The 24,748-nt window shown below is 43.3% G+C and overlaps 2 protein-coding genes across 2 annotated transcripts in view; both read right to left on the minus strand.

Moving 5' to 3' along the window:
- DNAH12 (dynein axonemal heavy chain 12) overlaps positions 1-12,646 on the minus strand; it is a 323,986-nt gene extending 311,340 nt beyond the window's left edge. Inside the window, exon 1 of the mRNA XM_085863781.1 lies at positions 12,572-12,646. The gene's annotated coding sequence lies outside the window, so the exon portion shown is untranslated. The remainder of the gene's footprint in view (positions 1-12,571) is intronic.
- LOC147008886 (uncharacterized) overlaps positions 6,032-24,748 on the minus strand; it is a 73,499-nt gene continuing 54,782 nt past the window's right edge. The window contains exons 10-13 of the mRNA XM_085863748.1: positions 23,470-23,526; positions 19,748-19,804; positions 13,189-13,245; positions 6,032-12,724 (exon numbers count right to left, since the gene is read on the minus strand). Coding sequence (XP_085719874.1) covers positions 11,928-12,724; positions 13,189-13,245; positions 19,748-19,804; positions 23,470-23,526 — 968 coding nt within the window. The 3' untranslated portion in view covers positions 6,032-11,927. The remainder of the gene's footprint in view (positions 12,725-13,188; positions 13,246-19,747; positions 19,805-23,469; positions 23,527-24,748) is intronic.

Raw genomic sequence — 24,748 nt, forward strand, 5'->3', positions numbered from 1 at the left:
TACTGCTCTTCCCTCTGGGCTGGTGCTCCTGCCTCTCACATTTCTCGGATTCACACAGTGGAAACCAAGGCATTTCGGACCATTGCTATCTCCCATGATGAGGCTGAGTCTTTGGGCCTCCCACTCTCTCACCGCAGACAGGTCGGTGGTCTTTCTGTCTTCTACCATCTCCTCTCCAGTCTCACCCCCCTGCTCTGTCTGCCATTTGTCCCCACCATATTTCCGCAGGACGCTCAAGGTCCGCCAACAACCCTCTTCTGGTAAAACTACGAAAATCACGAATCGCTGCTCACCTTCACTCTTTCATTCCTCTTTTTTCCCCACCTTTGGATTAAACTCCCACACTCTGTTCAATCCCATTCTTCCCTCCAGGCCTTCAAAACAGCTGTTCACCACCACCTATCGTCCCCCATCCAAAACCTTGATCTTTTCTACCCAAGTTAATCGACCCTAAACCCACCTCCTTCAAATTCCCTGCTTTCCTTCCTGAAAGTCCCTGTAGTGTCCATCTTGTATACCCCGTGTTCCCCACCCCATCCCTCTCCCTTCCACAGATCTCCTAATGTCTTTGTTCCTCATTGTTTTATCCTTCCCACGACCCTATTGTCTCATGCCCCCCTTGCTGTGCGTTGTGTGTTAGCTCTCATATTAGCCTTGACAAGGTATACAAAAATAAAATAAAAAAGTACAAGATCCGGTCGCCATGCTTTGTTTTTCCATGTTTACGCTCGATGCGATTGTTAGGTCGTTTATGAGTTTCACCATCCTTCGCCATCCTTGTTTTCAATGATTGCTTTGCGTTCATGTTCGCTTGAGTTTTCTGGAACTGGGGTATTCAATTTTTTTCACATGTGCCAATGGATTATGCCACATACTTTGTTGTACTTTTGTGTGCACAGCTGTTCTGACATGAATTTCTTTTTATACATCCTAAGAGGAGGTGTCTCGTGCTTTGGCTTCTACCTGGCAGAGCCTACACATGCCCGATTGACTCAGTTCCGCAATTTTAGCTCATCTGGAATTTAAATTGCAGATGAGGTATTGTCATCACGCACCGTCCGTCCGTCCATCCATCTCATATTTCAACTTCACCAACCAAACAGCTGGGCTGATCCGCCTGAAATTTGGCACCAATGTTCCTCTCCTGACTGGTAACAGGAATTGCAAAGCTCATTCCGGTCAGGTCAGATATGGGAGCATGCGCTAAAACAGCGCGTCGCTGCATCCACTTTCTGCCGGTACTCAAGGAGCCTCCGTCTAGCCATCTCCCAGGCAGATGCTTGACCTATCCCCATCTCCTTGAGGTGCTGATCAACCTTCTGCAACCACGAGGCACGTGGTCGGCCTATTGGCGTCCTCCACTCACGAGGCTCCCTCGCTGAGAGAATCTAGTGAGTAGCAACAGCGTCAGGAAAACGAGCCACATGCCCATACAGCCGAAGTTTATGCTCACGGACTAGGCAGGTAACAAATCTCATTTGAATCTCTCTCAGCACCCGCTCGTTGGACACAGAGTCCATCCAGCGATAGCCAAGGAATCTCCAAAGAGACCTGGTACCAAAGGAATTAAGTCGCCGTATCAGATCTGTGGTTAGAGTCCAAGTCTCACATCCGTAGAGCAAGCCTAGAACCACCAAGGACCTGAAGACTCGGACTTTCATCCTCCTGCACAGGTACCGACAGCACCACACCCCATGATCCAGTGAATCCATGACTCCCCAGGGCCGACCCAGATGGATACTGACCTATGGCTCACAGCCAGCAGACATGAATATCACTGAAAAGGTAAGTGAATATCTCCGTGACCTCAACATGCTCACCACAAACAGGTACAGACAAGATAGCAGCATCCAAGATGTCATTGAAAGCCTGGATCTTAGTTTTGATCCAGGAAACAAGTAATCTAGGCGGCTCCGACTCCTCATTCAGCACCTCGAGAGTCCCCAAAAGGATATCCAGGTCTCAGCAAAGATGACTGCATCATCTGCGAAATCAAGGTCAGAGGTTTTGACATTCCCAAACGATGCACCGCAGCTTGAGCTTTCCAACGTCCTCCACAGAATTCAGTCCATACAAGTGTAAAAAGTGTGGGGCCAGTACACACCCCTGGCAAACTCTGGTAAAAACTGGAAATCAGTGAGAGATGGAATTACCATAGCTCACAGCACTCTCAGCACCCGAGTATAGTTCAGACATCAGATTGATCAGTTTTGATGGCACCCCACGAAGACCAATAATCCTCCAGAGGGCATCCCGATTCACTGAATCAAACGCTTTACAGAGATCAACATAAGCTGCAAGCAGCCCCTGCCGAAACTCTCGTCTGCATTCGGTGAGGATCCGAAGAGCAAGGATACGGTCAATCATTGACATCTTTGGTGTAAAGCCTGACTGCTCTGGGCACTGGTGCCCAAGCAGATGGTGGCGAACCCGATCAAGGATTATTTGAGCAAAGACCTTGCCCGGCACGGAGAGCAGCATCATCCCTCAGTAGTTGTTGCAGTCCTGGCGATCACCCTTCCCTTTCCAGAGAGGGACAACAAGGCCCCTGCTCTTCCATTCAGTTGGGATGATGCCTGTGTTCCAGGCTGAGCACATAACTGCATGCAACAAAACAAGTACAGCATTTCCACCAGCTTTGAGTTTGAGACGTTCAGCATGGATGCCACAGATCCCAAGAGCTGTACCTCATTTCAACTGGTTCACAGCAGCCTGTGTTTCCACAAACGAAAGTGGACCACAGTTAATTGGCGGATCAGTAATAGGGATCGTAACACCCCTGACATCCAACTCAACAGCTGTTTGGTCAGCCTGGTACAGCTGAAAAAGTAACCGACCCAGCGGACCTTCACTTCAGACTTCTCTGTGAAGAGCCCACTACCCTCCGCAATAACTGCAGGACACTAAGAGATGGGTTTGGAGGAACACAATGCACGATTTCCGCTGTAAGCAGGACGAGCATCACTTCACCACGGGTGATGCTCTACCCCCCCCCCCCCCAGAGTCCTCACACATGGGCCTCCTTGTCCGCCCTCAGCACACTGACAGTTTTACGCCTCAACTCCCTGAACAGCTAAACTCTGCCATTGATCCTGGCCCTGTGACTCTGGTCAATGGTATCTGGCATCCCTTGAGAGACAAAATTATTGTTCACCATCCGGTGAGTTCCAAGACATCCACCAGCAACAAGGACGGTGGTCTTAAAGGCACTCCACAACTGTTCAGGATTCCCCAAAGCACTCAGACCCCCCAAATCTCCACTCAGCACGTTCGCAAACTCATCTACCCTCTCATCCTTGAGCTTGCCAACATCCAGCCTTGGCCCAGATAGTACCATTCTCCCAGATTTAAGCTGCAACTTCAGAGTTGCTACAACAAGCCTGTGGTCAGTATTAAGGAACTAAGCTCTCCGGTAAACACTGCAGTTCTTGATCATCCTCCACGTGGTCACATGGTCAATCTCCTTTGCCACACCACCAGCGTTTGAATACCAAGTCCAGCGATGAGCCTGCAGGCACTGAAACCATGAACCAGCCACCCTTAGTCCACGACTTCTTGCAAAGTCAAGGAACTTCGTGCTCTTCTGGTTCACAGTTCCAGACTCATGGGGACCAACACACTTCTCCTGACCATCTCTATCAGTGCCGCTCGATGCATTGAAATCCCTCAAGTCTAGAAAAGTATCTCGCCTGAGGCACTGATCAACCACAGACTCGAGTGCGGCACAGAATACGTCCTTCACGGTGAGATCACTCGCCTCATTTGGAGCATATACAGAGACCAGGGAAACGACCCCCAAGGAGTGACAAATTATTCGTCTCATAATAAGCTCGTTGACCACGGTGTTACCTCAATTATCATTGGAGTCAGCTTATTGGACACATCTATATATATATATATATATATATATATATATATATATATATATATATATATATATATATATATATATCTCTCTCTCTCTCTCTCTCTCTCTCTCTTTCTCTTTCTTTTTCTCTCTCTCTCTCTCTTTCTCTTTCTTTTTCTCTCTCTCTCTCTCTCTCTCTCAACCTGTGGCTGCTGGTTGCATCATTGGTTGGGACGCGGCTATGCCGCTGATGCAGTGTCCCCTTACCAGTACACTGGCACTCATTTTGCCAACCTCGGAAGGATGACAGGCTGAGTCAACCTCCTGGTGTATAAATTCAGTGGCCAACAGGGCTTGAACTCAGGACCCTAGGATCCCAAGCCACCACGCTAACCACTAAGCCAACACCAGGCTATCTGGACATAGCTACAGCAACTCCTTGAGCATTGTAACCATCAGAGCGACCAGACCAATAGTGGGTGTCACCACCCGCCATGATCTCGCCACTATCCGGTCTCTGAACCTCAGAGAGTGCTGCAATACCAATGGTCAAACGCTTGAGCTCAGATGACAACAGAGACAGGTGATCATCCTCTCAGGGATAGGACATTCCAGGCACCCACCAGAAGGGACCGCTTCAGGTTAACCCAAGGAGACTGCCATCTGGTGGATGACACCTCAGCACCACTCCGCCACACACCACCGCAATCTGACCCAGGAAGTTTACCCCGTGCTTTTATTCCTATCATCAAGGAATGGGGGTCCCGAAGGCTTTGCCGCAATCCCGACATCCGGTGAGCTGCCCTGCGAAGGGCAGCAGCACAGGAGGTCCTCAACGGAGTGTGTTTTCAGTTTTCTTTGCATTAATGGGTTTTGTGGAATGAAGTGTTTTACGCTGGCCGGAGTGCAAATCCTGCCACCAACCTCCTCAGAAAAGTACCCCAACTGAGAGAACATATCTGCAGACAGAGTTGGGCACTAGATATGGATGGCCGTTGGCTCACAAGGAGCTCCTCCGCCGTTTGACAGGTTTTGTTTTTAATCCTGCTGGGTGTTCATACCCATACACCCTCCTCACCAGGAAAACTGGTGGGGGAGGCGGTTTAGTCGCCAACAACCCGACCATAAAACAGGTCGGTGCAGGTTTACATAGTACCTGTAAGCAAGTCACAGATCTAATCTGGCCTGACCTGACCTGACAATAGGGTCAGGGCATTCCGATTACATGACCGGAAGTGTGTCAAAATGGCCGACCGTCAATTTTTTGGGGAAAATCGTGTAAATTCCTTCAAAAATCTTCTTCTCCAGACCCACCAGTAACAATACTACCAAATTTGGGTGACAACATTCGGATAGGGTCCTGATGTTAAATTGCGGAGGCCATGCTGATCACCTGAGAAGCCTGGTGTTGGCTTAGTGGTTAGGGTGGTGGCTTGGGATCCCAGGGTCCTGAGTTCAAGCCCCGTTGGCTGCTGAATTAACACCAGGGAGTTGACTCAGCCTGTCATCCTTCCGAGGTCGGTGAAATGAGTACCAGTGTACTGGTCCCGGTGTATGCCCCGGTTAGAATACGTGTACCATATCCCTGTGTGTCGTAAGAGGCGACCAGGGTTGGCGTCAGGAAGGGCATCCGGCCATAAAACATTGCCTCAAGAAAAAGCCAACCCCTGCACAGCAGGGAAAAATGGCTGTAAAAACGGTCATTTTTTTATATTTATGCTGATCACCTGAGCCAGCTAATTGATATAAAAAAAAGTGTATTAAAATGACGGTCGTGCAAATACCTTCCAAAATCTTAGAGACCCACCAGTTAGAATGCTACCAAATTTGGGTTGCAACATTAGGGGAGGGTCGTGATGTTAAATTGCGGAGGTCATACTGATCACATGACCAGAATGGTCTCAAAATGGTGGACTTCTTGTGGAATATTTTCGATTTGCAAAGGTTTTTTTTTTATAACTTGTAGAATATTTTATATTTGCAAAGATACCAGGTATTGCCCAGCAATGCCGGGTCCCTCCTCCCATCACTTCACCCTCCCTCCTCTTAACCTAACCCCACCCCTCCATCTTCCCACCCCTACCCATGCCTCCTACCTTCAGTTGGTAGAGGTAAATAACATCTAATTGCAGCTGAAGAAAGATGCATACTGAAAACATACAAAGGTGAGAAGCAGGACACAGGTAAATTTGACATTTTTAATTCAAGGATAAAATGTGCCCTCATGCCCTAACCCACGTACAGGTAGGCTTACATATGAAGACTTAGATGTCTGGTTAATCTATACATTTCAAGTTAACCAAAGTAGTAAATTAGAATAATTAGCATCATTTTCAACATCAAATGAGTCGACAACCAAAGGACAGAAATTTGGTCCACTGCATTGTCCGAAAGAGTGACAGGAAAACCACAAGGCCCAACAGTTGATGTAATACCGATAATTCGGTAATAATTCCCTCTTTGACTTGCACTCGGTACAGCTTTTGAAATTTATACAAACAGCCCAGTTGCACGAAGGACACACTTTGAATAAATGACGTCTCAGCAGTTTCAATTTCTGATGGATAACAGTCAGCCAGGCAGTCAACAGCCAATGCATGTACTTTATATCAATTAGCCAGGCAGTCAACAGCGTACACGTGTACTCCATATCGATCAGCCAGAGGCTCAACTCAACAGAACACACGAATACTCCATACCTGTCTGCCAGCTCTTCAACCCCTGATCCCCATCATTTTTGCTGGGAAAATCCAACATCTTAACTAATCTAGAATTGATTACAATCGTAATCCATGAAAATTCAACAATCCTAAACCAACAATCCACCACAAAACTTTGAACCCAATATACAATGAGCTATGCAACAAACATGAAGAAGACAAAAACACCAACAATGACGACAAATTTGACTGCCATATCTGCCAGGGGAGTTGATTGTGAGGTACAAAGGGTCACCGGAAAGGTCCGGCCTCGTTGAATGTCTAGCATTCTCGGAACCCCGTAGAGAGCCCCTTAAAAGGGTCAACAGTCAAACCCCAAAAGACACAGCTTTACCAGTGAAGTGAGCTCACCAGTCTATAATAATTAGAGCTTGACAATTAAAAAATAATAATAAGCATAATAATAATAATAAAAATAAAAAGATTGGTCGAGATCGAAATGTTCAATCAATGCATAGGTTGGAATGTTGGCCGTTTTGGAACCCCGTAAGCCCATCTCTCGCTCAATACAGGAATCGAGCGACACTTTAATGACCCGGCATCGCAAATACATGAAGGAACTTAAACCACGAAATTTACTTGGATGTAATATAATTTTTACATCAAACAGTCTTTACCATGACCAACGTGTCTTCACCGTTACCAACATTCGGTCATGATAAAGACACAAGAGGGTAACGGGAAAGAGACGTACGGGCACTTAGCGATTCCACTTTTTTTGAATTTCAGATCACTAATATGGCTCCAATTAACGGTTTGAGTCCAGTTCCTCACAAAAAATGTTATAATTAATCACACCTATGAACTCGTAGCAGTAAATTTGACCACAGTAAAGACCGGCAATTTGTGAGACGAGAAATTTGACGACTAACCGAGCCGATTCATGAACATGTTGAAAGACATTCGACCTTGACAAACCAAAATGGATTCCGAGCATCCGAGTATTTATTGTAATGGCGATGGTGCCATCGATGGTGGAATTAGTCCAAGAGCATTAGGGTTTAACCTGGACATTTTTGGTAACAAGCTGATTTTTTCAGGAAAGGTCCAGGAATGTGTGTGAAATAACATACTAAAAGTCCTCACGAATCCTCCTTGAGCGTTTTCCGCAATCCAAGATGGTGTCCAAAATGGCCACCATTTCCTGTTTTTCTCATAACTTTGCAAGTAGGTTTACCTATAACACATTTTAAATGTCTACACATATGTTTTGAAGTATAAGGAACTCAATACAATACATATCGGAAGATTTTGAAACACACAAAAACGAATAAAACCGCTTAAGCTCTTTCAGAAATCCAAAATGGCGTCTGAAATTGCTGCCGTTTCAGGTTTTACACCAAGGTACTTCAACACGCACTTTAAATGTCTTAATATATGTTTTGCGACTCAATGAAATGAATCATATACTTATTGGGAATTTTTCAAAAACACGCATTTACCAATAAAAACACTTGAGCTCATCCTGAAATTCAAAATGGTGCCCGAAATGCCCCTTTTCCTGTTGTTGTTTTCTCATAACTCTGCAACTAAGTAACCCAATAAAGCACACTAAAATGTCTTTATATATGTTATGGGAGTCAAGGAATCTAGATAAATTCTTATTCGCAGATTTGAAACACGCATATCTATACCAATAAAACTACTTGAACTAGTCCCAAAATCCAAAATGGCGCCAAAGATGGTTGCAATTTCCTGTTTTTCTCATGACCCTGTGACTAAGTTACCTCAATATGCACTTTAAATCTCTAAATATATTATGTCTTGAGAAATAAGGAACTCATTCAGATACTTTGAAGTACAAAGGAAACAATAAAACCGCTGAAGTTCTTTCTGAAATTCAAATGGTGCTCAAAATGTCCGCCACTTATCAACACACTGCTGTTTTAGCCTGTTTCAAGAGGCAAAGACATTCAAAACAAGATCATGCTAGAGATTCAAACCTCAAAAGTTTCAGATGAATCTCTACCTTACGCATGCACACACCTAGTTGCATCAGTCATTGTCTTCATCGTCGGATGCTGTATCTTCAATGTTGATGTCCTCTGAAGTTGGGGTAATATCATCGTCGGCATCTATAAGAGTTGGTGCTGTATTGTTGCAATTGAGACCACTGCATTTACTGCACATTGAGGTACAAAAGAGCCCAAGTTTCTTGCAGCTACATGTCATGCTTCTGCAACCATCTGGTTTACACCCACATGCCACCATGTTCAGCAAAGTGTCGGGTGCAACAGCAATGTCTGTTTCTACCGGGGTAGGAGTCCCGTCCTGAAATCGCCAGCCCCATTCTGTTGGAGATAAGGAGTTAGCCATCCATTCCTGGACGGTAAGATAGGCGCGATATGAATGTTGCTTTGCTGCAGCACTAGTTGGAGGTAGACTTTCTAGCTGAAAGGATGAACTCGGGGAACTGCGACCGATTGCCCGTTTGTATGCGATGTGACGGTAGTCATCAAGAGATTCAAAACTGCTGGCTCCATAAAGCTTAAGAATGAAGCCTTCCCCAGCTTTTTTCACCTCGTCATGGGTGCTTCCACTGTTTGTGAAGGTATCCAGCAAGTCGTAGTCCCGCTTCTTGTGCACCATGTTGAAAGCTTTACGCTTGCCCTGACGATAGATCGCAGAGACCGTGTCACATCCCGTCACAGCATGAAGAAACATCAAGTGATTTCTTGTGTCCCCTATGGCATGCTGAATCTCATGAATGTTGAAGACCGTGACAGGATTACTGCGGCATAGCATGTACACATCTGTGGAAGAGGTTGCCCGAGCAACTAGCATTACCAGTAAGTCTGTGTCCGTACCAACGACAGCAACTGGCACATGTTCTGACTCTGCCAGTGCTAGTGCTGTGGAGACAATCAGGGTGTCGGCGTCTGCTTCTGCCTGCTTGACACATACTCCAGCCATGAGCATTTTGTCACATAGAGTTTGTATAAGCTCGCCTTATTGTTGCCGTTGGCTAAGAAAGCTGCTTGGGTTGTGGTGGTTGGCATATCATCTTCAAATATGATGTCACTAGAGGTACACTTCTGAGCTCTTCGTTTCTGCTCAGCTACCTTTGTCGAAGTTGCGCTTCCATATCCATCAAACACCACCGTTGATTGAGCTCCATAGTGTTTTAGGATGTACAGCTTGCGTGCTTCAGCATCTCTTAAGATGTATTCTAATGAGTTCCTCATACTTCAAAACATATATGTAGACATTTAAAGTGTGTTTTGGGGAAACCTGCTTGCAAAGTTATGAGAAAAACATAAGAGGCGGCCATTTTGGACGCCATCTTGGATTGCGGAAAACGCTCAAGGAGGATTCATGAGGACTTTTAGTATGTTATTTTACACACATTCCTGGACCTATCCTGAAAAAATCAGCTTGTTACCAAAAATGTCCAGGTTAGGGCCTATTTTGACCTAATGCTCTTGGACTAAATTGATAATATCGCAACACAGGTAACGGTAAAGACAGCGGTCACCTAGTTTCCGTTCTAACTATTTATTGAACAAAGACATATCATTCACGATTTCTGATTTAGGAAACTGAAATAGAGAGATATGGGACAATGAGTTATTCTGCTGTTGACAACTCCATCACAAAAATCGAATTATCATCAGGGGCACCCCCACAATGACATAGCAACGGAAAGACATTTCAAAGATTCGAGTTCCAATATTGTTTTATATTATCCAACTCAAAGGCAAAACGTTTTTTGCCCAAAACTACAAAAAATACACTCCATCTAATAAGCGGATAACATAAAAACAATTTACACGTAAATTTATTGCTTACAGCGTCAACCATGTCTTGACCGTGATCATGCCCTTATTCTGAAAATGGCGCAACCACTCCCAGTCACTATCAGCGTGTTGGAGTCAGACCACTTCCAGTCACCATCAACGTGTTGAAATCAGACCACTTCCAGTCACTATCAACGTGTTGGAGTTAGACCACTACCAGTCACCATCAACGTGTTGAAATCAGACCACTTCCAGTCACTATCAACGTGTTGGAGTTAGACCACTTCCAGTCACCATCAACGTGTTGAAATCAGACCACTTCCAGTCACTATCAACGTGTTGGAGTTAGACCACTTCCAGTCACCATCAACGTGTTGAAATCAGACCACTTCCAGTCACTATCAACGTGTTGGAGTTAGACCACTTCCAGTCACCATCAACGTGTTGAAATCAGACCACTTCCAGTCACTATCAACGTGTTGGAGTTAGACCACTTCCAGTCACCATCAACGTGTTGAAATCAGACCACTTCCAGTCACTATCAACGTGTTGGAGTTAGACCACTTCCAGTCACTATCAACGTGTTGGAGTTAGACCACTTCCAGTCACTATCAACGTGTTGGAGTTAGACCACTTCCAGTCACCATCAATGTGTTGAAATCAGACCACTTCCAGTCACTATCAACGTGTTGAAATCAGACCACTTCCAGTCACTATCAACGTGTTGGAGTTAGACCACTTCCAGTCACCATCAACATGTTGAAATCAGACCACTTCCAGTCAACATCAACGTTTTGAAGTTAGACCACTTCCAATCACCATCAACGTGTTGAAATCAGACCACTTCCAGTCACTATCAACGTGTGGAGTTAGACCACTTCCAGTCACTATCAACGTGTGGAGTTAGACCACTTCCAGTGACCATCAACGTGTTGAAACCAGACCACTTCCAGTCACCATCAGCATGTTGGAATCAGACCACTTCCAGCAACGCGTGTTGGAATCAGACCACTTCCAGTCACCATTAGCGTGATGGAATCAGACCACTTCCAGTCACCATCAACGTATTGGAATCAGACCACTTCCAGTCACCATCAGCATGTTGGAATCAGACCATTTACAGTCACCATCAGCGTGTTGGAGTCAGACCACTTCCAGTCACTATCAGCGTGTTGGAATCAGACCACTTCCAGTCACTATCAGCGTGTTGGAGTTAGACCACTTCCAGTCACTATCATCGTGTTGGAGTTAGACCACTTCCAGTCACCATCAACGTGTTGAAATCAGACCACTTCCAGTCACTATCAGCGTGTTGGAGTTTGACCAATTCCAGTCATTATCAGCATGTTGGAATCAGACCACTTCCAGTCACTATCAGCGTGTTGGAATCAGACCACTTCCGGTCACTATCAATGTGTTGAAGTTAGACCACTTCCAGCCGGGAACATTTTCCATTTATCTCGCACAACATTTATTTTCATTAAAAAAAAAAATTTCAATAAAGAATATTTCCAACTGGATATGGAATATCAAACAGCTTGTGTCATGAATTGAATATACCAAAGTTCTTCTTCCGTTAAGTTTTTTTCATGGGGTGTCACTTTAAAGTTTAAAGTAACTAGCTCAAGACAAATATTCTCTTCTATGAATTTTCATATGTTCCTGACAATGCGCCAATCGAATAAAACTTTTTTCACAAGAAGGGCATTTATATGGACGTTCTCCTGTATGAGTTCTCACATGCCTCTGAAAATCCGATGAACAAGAGAAAGCCTTTTTACAAAACTCGCACTTGTAGGGACGCTCTCCGGTATGGATTCTTATATGTCTCTGATGCGCAGTTTTATGTGCAAAGGTCTTACCACAGGAAGTGCATTTATGTGGACGTTCACCCGTGTGAATCCTCATGTGAACCCGACAGTCTGACGATGAAGGAAATTGCTTTTCACAGTAAGAGCACTTGTACGGACGCTCTCCTGTGTGGATTCTCAAGTGTTTCCGATAAGACGCAGGACTAGCAAAGGTCTTCCCACACGTAACACACTTGTATGGACGTTCACCTGTGTGAATCCTCATGTGCGTCTGACATGACGTCGACTGCGTAAAAGCTTTACCGCAGATTGTACACTTGTACGGGCGCTCTCCCGTATGGATGCGGATGTGGTTTTGATAGGCCGACGATGAAGAAAACGCCTTCTCGCATACCAAGCATGTGTAAGGGCGCTCGCCCGTGTGGATCCTCAAATGTGAAATGAAATTGTCCTTACGATCTGAGCTGTAGGGGCAGATGTTGCACTTGTGCTTCTCCTGCTCCGGTTTTTGATCATGAGTCTCCAAGTGAAGATGCAGAAGGTCTTCAGTTGAGAACTCCTCTTGACACGTGGTGCAAGTGTACTCGCTGATGGATTTCCCAGCCACACCTGGCACAACATGACACATGGACAAAAACAAATGGCTTGAGAGCTTATAGTTCCATGTATGTAATCTCAAACAAAGAAAACATTCATTGCTTCCAGTGAGCGATAATTTTCCCTCCCCCCACCCCTCCAAGAAGACCATGGTAGTGAGCAATCTGATAGTTCTTATCCGTTTTTCATCACCAGCTGTGGAGCAGCAGATCACAAACATTTTAGAAAAATCAAATGAGTCACAAAATGGTTTTCTTGAAGCTCCATCATCCATGCATCAATTAAATAATCCAAATATGATCCAAATGACTGAAATGCAAGGCACATGCTATTTATTTTCATTCAGTTATGGAAGAATGGTGCGATTTGATTTGACAGCACCGTTTCATGAAACTGATAAATCATTTGCACAGAAGTACAATGACCTGACACGGATGTTGGTTCATTGAATAATGCTTTTGTGTTGGAACACGTACCTTGTGAAACCGGGAAATCATTAACTTTTGGTTCAGATTTCACCTTTATGGAAAAGTCTGCAAGCACAACAGGAGGGAAGTTTTATTATCTTAAATGAATATGCTGTTACCAACAGTCTGAAGGCACTGTACAAAAAGTACACACCCCTTGACTTTTCACATTTTGTTGTGTTACAGCTTGAATTTAAAATGGTTTAAAAAAAATTTTTAATCTCCACCAATCTACACAAAATACACCAAATTGACAAAGCAAAAACACGTTTTTAGAATTTTGTTGCAACTTAAATAAAAATGAAAAGCTGAAATGTATTGAGTCACTGTGTATGTCACCCCTTTGCAATGATGCTCCAAATTGAGCTCAGGTGCATCTAATTTCCTTTGATCATCCTTGAGATGTCTCTACAACTTGATTGGAGTCCACCTGCGGCCAATTCAATTGATTGGACTTAATTTAGAAAGAAACCCACCTTTCTATACGAGGTCCCACAGTTGACAGTGCATATAAGAGCAGAAACTCTACCATGAAGTCCAAGGAACTGTCCATAGAAATCTCCAAGATATAATTGTGAGGAGACATAGATCTGCAGAAGGGTATAAGACAAATCACCCATCTAACACTATTCCTACATACTGGTGGGTGTGTGTGGATCGTGCAGGGTGAGTGCGAGCCACCCCTACACGGATGATTGGAGAATTTTAAATTGTTAGTGGGTTTTATTTTGACGATGGTCCCAGGGAACCAGGGTGCGGGGCACAGTGTATTGCAGGGCGCAAGCGGTGCGGACGGGGCACCCGGCACGAGTGGAGATGGCTGGAGTAGCTACGGGAGCCCCGCGGGAGGTTCCAAGTGCAAGTTACGGAAGTTCTGCCATTTGAGAGTGGATGTGGTGAAGGTCGCGAGGTAGCCTGAGGGCGTAAATGGTGTACGAAAGGCCGTGAGGCGGCTCATGAGCATGTGTGGGTTGAGAAGATCCCATGGTGTGGGTTGAGAAGATCCCATGGTGTGAGTGGGTGCGAGAAAGGCCGCGAGACTGCTCGTGTGTGCAAGTGGTGTGTGAAAGGCTACACGGGCGACCCGTATGCAGAAGGTGGCAGGTCCCGCAGTTCAAGCAAAGGCGTGGCGAACATGGCTGGGTTCTCTGTAGGAGAATCCCAGTAGTGAAGAGTAAATAAAGAGAAGGTTTGGAACCCACGTAGGGCACTCGTAAATTTGTGCCCATATGGGGGCAAAAGACAAAGGATTGGCATTAGTTAAACTAAATGAGAGATTACATTAGCATGAAGGAGATGGTGGATTAGAGACGGTTGACCTTTCGTGGGTACGTGGAGAGATTAGTGAAGTGGTGTTAAAAGGAACATGCATCGTTTGAGGGATTCACTTCAATAAAATAATTTTATTTCAATTTTTTTTGTCAAAATATGTGTTAGAATGAGTGTTTAAATTATCTCTATTAAAGCCAAAAAGGGAATATCGTAGGTGAAAATTACAACGTTCCACCACCCAGCCTAATCCCAGGACTGTATTTCTCATCGGAATAATTGATTCAAGTCGTTTCGATTTAAGTCGCACTTTTCAAGAATGCATCCGAGACGTAAATTGTGGTATCCTTGTTGTAAAAATACATATTCTGGAAGTTTACCGCTGTTCCTGCAGCATCTTTTACACCACCTTATCTAACACGTTACATGAGTTATTTGTGCCTATTGTTTGTGTTCTTTATGACGTCACTAAAAAGTTTCCTGTTCGGAATGATTTTCAATTTTGTTTGACTGACAGACAGAGAGTAAAATAATTATCTCACTCCTCTCTGCGCATGTGCGATTGCAACAAATTCAGAGCCAAAGTACTGCTAAACTACAGGTTCGTTTTCCGGTCATGTTCTGATTCGTGCTCAAAATATAACATTTAATTAGAATCAAGTTGTTCCTCGATTATAGACCAACGTTTGTGGACACACAGGGACAAAGTGAATCAATTGCTTCACCTCGCTTTTTGCTTCGTGGTGCGCGGCATTAAAAAGAAACAAACAGACGTTCAAAAGATGTCAGCAAAAGCAATACAACCCGGAAACACTCAATAAAAACACCGATCAGATGAACTACAAACTCAAACCAAGTGCAGCACTGTAATTGTGTCGCTAATGGTTTGCATTACTGAACGATTGATCATCCTCGATGGACCCCAATGGAATATCAATTCTGATTATCTTGTGCAATTATAATAATAAATGTCAGTGCGTGTGTGTGTCCTCCATAAATCCAAAACCATGAAAACTAGCAGAGCCATACTTTGCTTGCAAAGTAAGGGAACTCCAAAGGAGTGTATGAATGAAAACTGGGTGTTTGGGTAAATTTAAACACACCTTTTGAAAATAATTTAGGAGGTGCTCATCACAAAAAAACAACAAAATAAGTCTTATGAAGATGGTGGCAAGACAGCCCTCTGTCAGCTCGCTAGGGTCTTAAGCCGCCATTTTGTTCAGCCTATTCAACAATGCTTCGACTTAGAACAGGCCGCCACAGTTTCTTAATGATAAAGTTTTTTTTTTTCCACTTTCCTCACTCATATTATCGAATGGCTGTTCATCAGAGGTATGAATGAATTGCTGGGTATATTGCAATGGTTATAAATGACTGGAGATGCCAGCATTCGTGGCTTTAATTCATTTCCGCACATGCGATAACATCGAGAATCTCTTAAACGAAAAATAATTTCAAATTTTAAGCTCCAGATTTGAGCTCAGCAGAAGTTCCGACGCTGGTAAAGTGTTCATTTGTCCAATTTGGACATTGCTTGGGCGTTTCCAGGTGCATAGTTTTAAGCCCCTGTCACACCTTGACGATTTAGCCAGCATATGGCAACGTATCAAAATTTATCTAAAATGCTGGCATACGCTGAACTATTGATTTTTTTCAGTTTTGGGCGTATATTAATGAGTTGGACGTTTGCATAACGTATTAGTAACGTACACAGAACGTTTCGATAACTTATAGATAACTTATACCAACGAATGCTTAGCGTGTTGTCGCATTCACAACTTATGCCCAACGATAGTCTAACTTATGCATAGCGTGCGTCAGAGTATCGCTGACGATCACGTTGCGTAGCCTATTAAAAGGCTGCCGCTCGACGATTCAAATCATAACCACACTAGACATTGAAGTGTCAACATCACAGTCATGCCGAAGAAAAAACAAACAAACAAAAAAAAAACCATGGAGTCTGGAACACTGACGGGTTCCTCCTGTGAACCCCATTTTTATATACCAATTCCCCTAAACGCTGCCAATACGCCATTATACGGTAGCTGTAAGTTAGAAACACGTTCAGTAAGTTCTGTGGTCGTCCAGAAGACGTCAAATACATCTACATAGGTCAATATGCGTTGGAGATACGTTACACATAGGTTCAAAGCACGTTACTCATAGGTTAGAAATAAGTTTCGGGTACGCTAGATATTACCTCGACGTATTTCGACTTATGAGTAACTTACAAGTAACGTGTGTCGACATGTGTCAACGATCGCATAACGTGCCTACAACTTATGGCCAGCGTATGCAGAACGTGTGAGTCATACGCTGGCATACGTCGGAAAACTTTGAGCATGCACACAAAATTTGTCGATGAGCTCGGCGTGCTACGACGTATGTCAGCGTGCTTCAGCGTGCTCTTAACGTATACAAAACTTACCCATAAGGTATTCGACGTGTGCCAGCGTATTCGCCAATTTTTTCATACGTCGGCATACGCTGGCAAAAACGTCAAGGTGTGACAGCCCCTTTATCGGCGGCGATTGGTAATCACTTGCCAAGCCAGGCGTTCCGTTGTAGTGCTTGCTTTAGTGCTTAAGCCACTTACCGAGCTGTACAGTTCATGTGCTGATCGGGATGTACAGTCAACAGTTACGACAAGGTGGTACATGGTACATATGGGTATATTTGGATGTGTACGGACATGGTACACATGGGTGTGTGGACATGCCATGCGTGTTACGGACGCCGTGGTGGCAAAGTTTCATCCCATATCTTATGGAGGTTCCATCAGGTTTTCCATTGTCCTCACGACTGTTTCTAAAGTATTTGGTTATTGGATTTCCTTCACAAAGGTTACATGTTTCTCTTTGTGAGTTTCAAAGCAAAATATATTTCAGAGCGCCCAATTTCCGAGCCGTTTGCCATATTAACCTGTTTTCTAAATTAGCGAGCAAATTTTTTTGCACTCGTCACATGCAGCTGTTGCTAAAGATTAATGTTTGTGAACATCTCCCTGAAACATCTACATAAATGAAACGTCGTTTTTCGGTGAAAACTACTCAAGGTTTCTGGGTTGTATACAGTACATACTGCAGTCGGTAATCACACTGACCCAAACCTGCTGACTCCCAAAAAATTGCCGATATTGGCCCAGCACGTGTGTGTGTGTGTGTGTGTGTGTGTGTGTGTGTGTGTGTGTGTGTGTGTGTGTGTGTGTGTGTGTGTGTGTGTGTGTGTGTGTGTGTGTGTGTGTGTGTGTGTCATAAAGCATCACAAATTCTCGCTGCCAACAGCACTACCTCCATATATATATATATATATATATATATATATATATATATATATATATATATATATATATATATATCTCTGGATGGTCATTATGCCTGGACAGTGGTAATATCCGGGCGGGGTTTGTCTCCGGACAGTCCGGGCGGTGTTTATGTGCAAACGGTAGTTTGTCTCCAGACGTGTTTGAGCAGTATTTGTCTCTGGACAGCTCGGCGTCCGGTGCTCGTCTTCCGACACGTCCGGGCGGTGCTCGTCTCCCAACGCGTCCGGGCGGTGCTCGTTAGGGTGTTCCACTTTTGCAAAAGTAGTTGCTGGAATGAAGCACTATGTGCCTATCGATTTCACTCGTGAAGTTAGGTGATTGACCAAAGTTTGCAAATTTTCCCGCCTTTTTTGACCGCGGGCCGGCATTTTGAAATTTCAGGAAAAAATCCATATTTTTGTAAATAATATTGATTTTTGAATATTTTTTAAAATATATTTCTCTGTGTTTAGATGGCCGAATGCACTTCAGTAGACACCATTATGATAGTAAGTACCTGTAAATATTATTCACAAACTTGTCCCGACATTTTGAGAAGGGGTTGCCATTTTGTAAATTCAGTGAACATCGTATATTTTGTGTACATCTAATGAAATATATATATATTTTTTATTCTCTGTGTACTTTCAGATAAACCTTGACTGACAAATGGTCAGGGCTCCTGTGGCTATGTGGGACAAGTTCGCTAGTTACAGGAAATTTTGCGAAAGTGCTAATTCTTTACATGTCATAAATGATCAAGCTGAAAGAGGAATTAAGCTAGTGTCTGACTTTATTCATATGTGCAATGATGAGAAACGTCAAGCATTGCTACAGTGCGTGGAAGAGCACTGGAAGCTTTACCCAGACTATACAAAACAAACGATATGTTCTCTATAAGATATCTGTGTGGTTGCTTGTTTGCTAGATTGTTATGTTGTCATATGTCACTTAAAACATATTTGATTGTTCTCATAATTAATTGATCATGCTCTCATTTGTCATGAATAATGTCTGTATGAAAACGCTACTAATCATATTCTGTAAATGCCTAACAATGTGCCGTGCAATAATTGTCAAAATATGGGATTTTCAGTGAAATTCCAAAATGGCAACCTCTTCTCAAAATGTTGGGACAAGTTGTGAATAATATTTACGGGTATTTACTATCATCCTGGTGCCTACTGAAGTGCATTCGGCCATCTAAACACAAAGAAATTTATTTTTAAAAATATTCAAAAATCAACATTATTTCCAAAAATATGGATTCTTCCTGAAATTTCAAAATGCCGGCCCGCGGTCAAACAAGGCAGGAAAATTTTCAAACTTTGGTCAATCACCTAACTTCACTAGTGGAATCGATAGGCACATAGTGCTTCATTCCAGCAACTACTTTTGCAAAAGTGGAACACCCCAGTGCTCGTCTCCCGACGCGTCCGGGCGGTGTTCGGATTTGATTCCCGACCCAGCTATAAACCATCAAACTGGTGTTTCGCATGCAGGGCGAGGCATCTGATCAAAGATCTGAAGATCTGAAGTAGCAGCACAATGTGTGTGCCGTCTGTAATCGGAAGGCCATCAAGCCGGGTATCCTATCTGCCAGAACTGGTCATTGGTGGACGTTAAATATCCTTTCATAAAGAGGAGACATGTTATCGCTGCACCCTGGCTAAGTTCCAAATTCGTGCTGGGATGCACATTTGCAGTACTAATAACTTATTATTTCACCTAGTCTCAGAAACCAAAACAGGGAAGACTTATCAAATGATTCTACAACAGTGACGTGATGCATACATTTCTTCCCAAGGACCAATCACTGTTTCAGTCTCAGCTGCAGGTGCGGGAGGAATTTTGATGCCGAGGAATTTGCGAGCTTGACGGCGCCACGCAACTTGCAATGCTTATGGGTTTATAGAAACTTAAACTAGTACAGTGCTGTAACACGTATCTGCGAGGGAGAATGGCATGTGGAATGTATGCTCGGAGGTGTACCTTGTGAATAAGAAAAGTTTGACACTTCAGGTTCAACTTTCACCTCTGTGGCCAAATCTGCAGTGACAGTCACACAGTATCAAGATGCTACACAGTTCGCATTTGGCTTTCACATTTATTTACATGTTGGGGAAAATGTGAACAAATTTAACAATCAATCTGCTTCTTAGATTTGAAAAAAAATGTCTCAACTTGGTTGAAGGGAGTTTAACAGTTGGTCTAAAAAAAAAAAGGCCTGTCCAACCAAATGGCACAGAGAAGATGATTATGTCATCTGTGATGAATCTGCACAGCTGGTTTGCACTAGGGTAGCTGTACAAGGACCGACCACTTGGCCTGATGACGATTCCGCATAAACACAATCTGAAGTAGCAGCACAATGTTATGAGGTACGACTCCCACACACATCGTGTGTTTACTTCATGTCAAACACAATGGACTCAAATGTGAGCCAATATAAATGATGACCAGTGACCAAGGAAAACAGATTAGTAACAGAAAGGCAAAAAAATTGGCTCTTTCCATTTTTATTTTTTTTGCATACAAAGTCAAGGCTCATGGAAAGCTAGTTCACTGAATAGATCAGGACGTAACAGAACAAAATCAACAGCAGAGAGATGGGGGGGGGGGCACCAACAGTGGAGTTAAAGGGTAACATATATGGAGACTTTGACAAACAATGGGTGTGGGGAAGAATGGGCGGAGGGAAAGGATGCATAGGATGGAGAAGATGGATACAGAAGGAAACTCTCAGGAGGAAAAACTGGAAATTTGAAGGAGGAGATATTGGGGTGGGGTCAGTGAGGATTAACAAGGTGAGAGAAGATCATGGTTTTGGATGGAGAATAATCTGAGATGGTGGTGAACTTGAAGACCTGGAGGGAAGAATGAGTTTCAAGAGCACGTGTAAGTTGGTTCCACTGGTTGGAAAAAAAAGGAACAAATGAGTGGAGGTGGGCAGTGATCCTAGATTTATGTCATTTCACCAGAGGGGGGTTGATGGTGGACCGTGTGCGCCCTGCAGAAACATGGGGGGTACAAAGCACAGAAAGAGCAGAGGAGCAAGACCAGAAAGGAGACAGAAGAATAAAGATAAACCACCGACCTGTCTGCGATGGGAATGCACTGGATGTACTGATTGAAATAAGTGCCTCAAAATGCAAAGTGTAAAGGTTATTTCATTCGATGTGAAGCAATTCCCTTGTCATCAATGTAATTTGTGTTGAGATAAACATGTAACGTGCATCTTCTTGCATCAGGGTGGCATAATATCACCTCTTTCACACAATGCAGCACATCATAATTCAACTCTTCTTAACCTGCCTTCTCTTCATGGAAGGCGAATCCTCGCAAAAGTAATCTCGATCACTCCACAAAGCCCGCAACAACTGTGTCCACTCTCAGGAGAGTCAGAGAACAACATCTGGCCAACATCAAGATTGAACTCTCAAATCTGTCTCCACTATCAAAGATCTGGTGGCACCTCAGCAAGTCTGTCTCTGGTGTATGCTCCCCCTTCATCCTTTCCCCCACTTCAAATGGAACCACAGCAGTGTCTGCTCGTGAGAAGGCTGACAAACCTCACGTATCTATCCCCTCAATCCATGTCCCTGCCTTATCCATGCACACCCATCTGCTCCTGGATACTTTCTCACATTAGAAGGTGGGGAAGTTTCCAGCAACTTTGGACTCTGATTCTGCGATGGGCCCGGATGGCATCAGTCCTCGTATTCCAAAATCCTGCTCTGCCACTCTTACACATCCTCCCTCTGCTCTGTTCAACCAATCATTTGCTATCGGTAACCTTCATTCTACTTGAAAGTCAGCCAACATCACTGCATTGCACTGCACCGCACAAAAAGGGTGTAAAAACAGATGTCTTAACTCCAGGCCATGAGTTTACTTCCAATTATAAGCACAGTCATAAAATCCATCATTGATTTTCACATCCGTCCTCACCTGCCTTAACATCCGTCCTAATTCCTCTTCTTTAATCGGAGGCTGTGGCAACTGGTCCTGTAACTGTCTATTCTGCTGAATTTTTATCTATATCCTTCATTATCGCAAACATCTGCATCATATCCCCTCGTAATCACTTCCATTCAAATATACAAAGTCATGGCTCCTTCAGCCACTCCTCAAAGCTTAGTCTCACTATGCCCAGAATCAATCGAGTCACTCTATGCTGAACCTCCTCTATCGCAGCAATGTCCTTCGAAAAATGTGATGACAAACTATAGGCAATATTCTAAGTGAGGCCTCACCATTTGATGAAAAATAATGATTCGGTCACGCTATGTAGGACTCCCTGTAGACATCATTTTGTACAGAAGACTCCAAAATGTGCTTCAGGTATCCCATTTCTAAACCAGAACAGCACTCGGTAGAGCGCATACCTCTGCCACCCTGAATAGTTTACTCAGCTCTGATAGGCCAGGCTGAACAGTTATCCCACTGATAGGCTGGATCTGCAAACGAACCTTAACAAATATCTAATTGGCTTGTTCTCATCACCTACCCAACTCATCCACCAAGCTTTGTCATAACTCATCCAAAACTTTTTGAAATCTCGTGCCATATATCGTTTTTGGCCCCAGAATTGCTGAAAAAAAACGAGGACACTCGTAGAGTGCATAGTCTCGTCTCGTGTGGTGTGAAATGAACACGCTACTATTATGGCCCACTGCTATTGTGGCCCATATACCCGTATCATCCATGCACCCTATTATGTCACATGGTTTCTCGTCATGGGTTATGAACGTCATAAATTTAAATTTTCACTCACATCCGATCATAGATCAGATATATGAAGTTTCAGATTTTTCAGATAAAGATTTCAATTCAACCAATTAGGGCTGGAATACCACTTCACCGATGATGTCATCGTTATCACCCCATGGGGAGTTGATGACATATGCCAAGTTTAATTTTTTTTTCATTGAGCTGTTTTGGAGAAAATGATGTTCAATATTTTTTCCTTTAATCCAATGTGGCTGCCATACCATGTGACCTACGATGTCGGAGTTATCAATAAGATGCTATCCATGGGGAGTTCCTCATATGTTTAAAGTTTTTGCATTGATCAGACAAGCAGGCAGGTGCAGAGAAAACCACTTTTAAATCCAACATATACTGTACATATACAAAGACAGACAGACAAACACACACACACACACACACACACACACACACACACACACAAGTCTCGCATTCCCCTTCGGAGCAAGGCCAATTATAAATTCTTGTATCTGGATCGAGATCCATATCCAGATCTTCATCAAAATCGAAGCAATTAGTCCATGTCAGACATCCAACCTATCCACCAAGTTTCATCAGAATCCATTCATAAATTTTTGAGGTATCGTGCTTCACATCGTTTTCGGCTCTTTCTCTCAATGGTGAAGCATCACTTAAAAATTCTCTGATCCGAATCTTCACCAAAATGGAGTAAATTAAATCTTGTCATCCACCCAACATGTCCACCAAGTTTTTTCCAAATCCGTTAATGACTTTTTTTTTTTTAAGACATCCTGCTCACAAACAAACAGTCAGTCAAGTCAGACAGGAGTGAAAACACAACCTCCGTCCACGTTGGGTGGAGATAAAAATGATAGTTATTGAACAGAAAGTTAAAAACAATAAAAAGGTACAATTACAAATTGAATGTTCATACAGTAAAATGACTCGTATCAAGCATATGCTAGATGTATGAAAATAATTACCTTTTGTACAAGAAGAATCCACAACTTCATTTTTGATCCCCAGCACCCCATCCATGCCTGCAAAGAGGATACTTCTTTATAAAACCTTCCCTACACAACAATTGCACTTCGACGTAACTATATATGATCTTGTGATTAGTCATTCGAAAAATACAACAAATCATTTCACTGTTGCAAAAAAAAAAATGTTGTTTAATTACACGATGATGAAATTCCACCGTGAGTCCGCTTTCATACAAATTAATTCCGGTGAGTCAATCATGATATCTGATTTGACAATGTGAGGGTATGTACATACTGTATTGTGGTGACAAACAGCGATGAAGACAAACATCAACCACCACTCCCCCCATCCCCCCCCTCCCCAACCCTCAATGTCCACAGCCACGGAAGACAATGTTCTAATTTGGCAAATTAGTCAATACCCACTCCTTCCAGGAGTGAGAGGAATATTTATTTATTTTCAGAATTGGTATAGTTTCCCCACACTCCCCTTCCCCCTCCCTGAGACCGGAAGAGATCAGCGATTCAAGCACTTGCACTGTTCCACATGTACAGGTGTAAATCACAAGTAGTCTCCTCACACTCGTGGGGCAGGGCGATTTATTTAATAACCATGACCTGACCCTGGATACCCCAAGCACGACTGCAAAATTTGGTGGAGGTCAGCCAAGCGTTTTGGATTCCATTAAGAGCAGACATACAGATCCACAGACACTGCCTTATTTTAGTTAGGTGCAATCCTTAAAGTACACGACCTCAACACAAGACTGTCACTTTTTTACGCAATGTATAAACAGAATTGCAGGGTATAAAGCTCGCCTTTGAGCTCTCTAGTCTGGGTTTGAATCACAAGCAATAAACTTTTTAGATCTCAAACATCTGAAAGTCTGACACCCTGCTTTGCACTACACATCCTCAGCTTATGGAATCCAAGAACACCACCTCTCAAAGCTTTTTGACATCCTCCACTCTCTTAATTACCATGTGGCTCTCGACGGGATCCTCTCATCTGTTGAGGCTGAAATGCCACAAGCGTTTTGGGCCCAGTCCTTTTCCTCAACAATCTTTCTGGTTTTCTGAAAAACCCTCATATATATATATATATATATATATATATATATATATATATATATATATATATATATATATATATATATATATATATATATATATATATATATACACACTGATGAAATATATTTCTCTTATCCTTCAGATAAGCAAGCAGCAGCCTCTTCCCTCTTCCAGAGCCTGATAGAATCAGTATCTGGTCCAA

Source organism: Eptatretus burgeri, chromosome 18 (assembly GCF_056783735.1).
Source record: "Eptatretus burgeri isolate ZD-2024b chromosome 18, Ebu_testis_v1, whole genome shotgun sequence".
Lineage (NCBI taxonomy): Eukaryota > Metazoa > Chordata > Myxini > Myxiniformes > Myxinidae > Eptatretus > Eptatretus burgeri.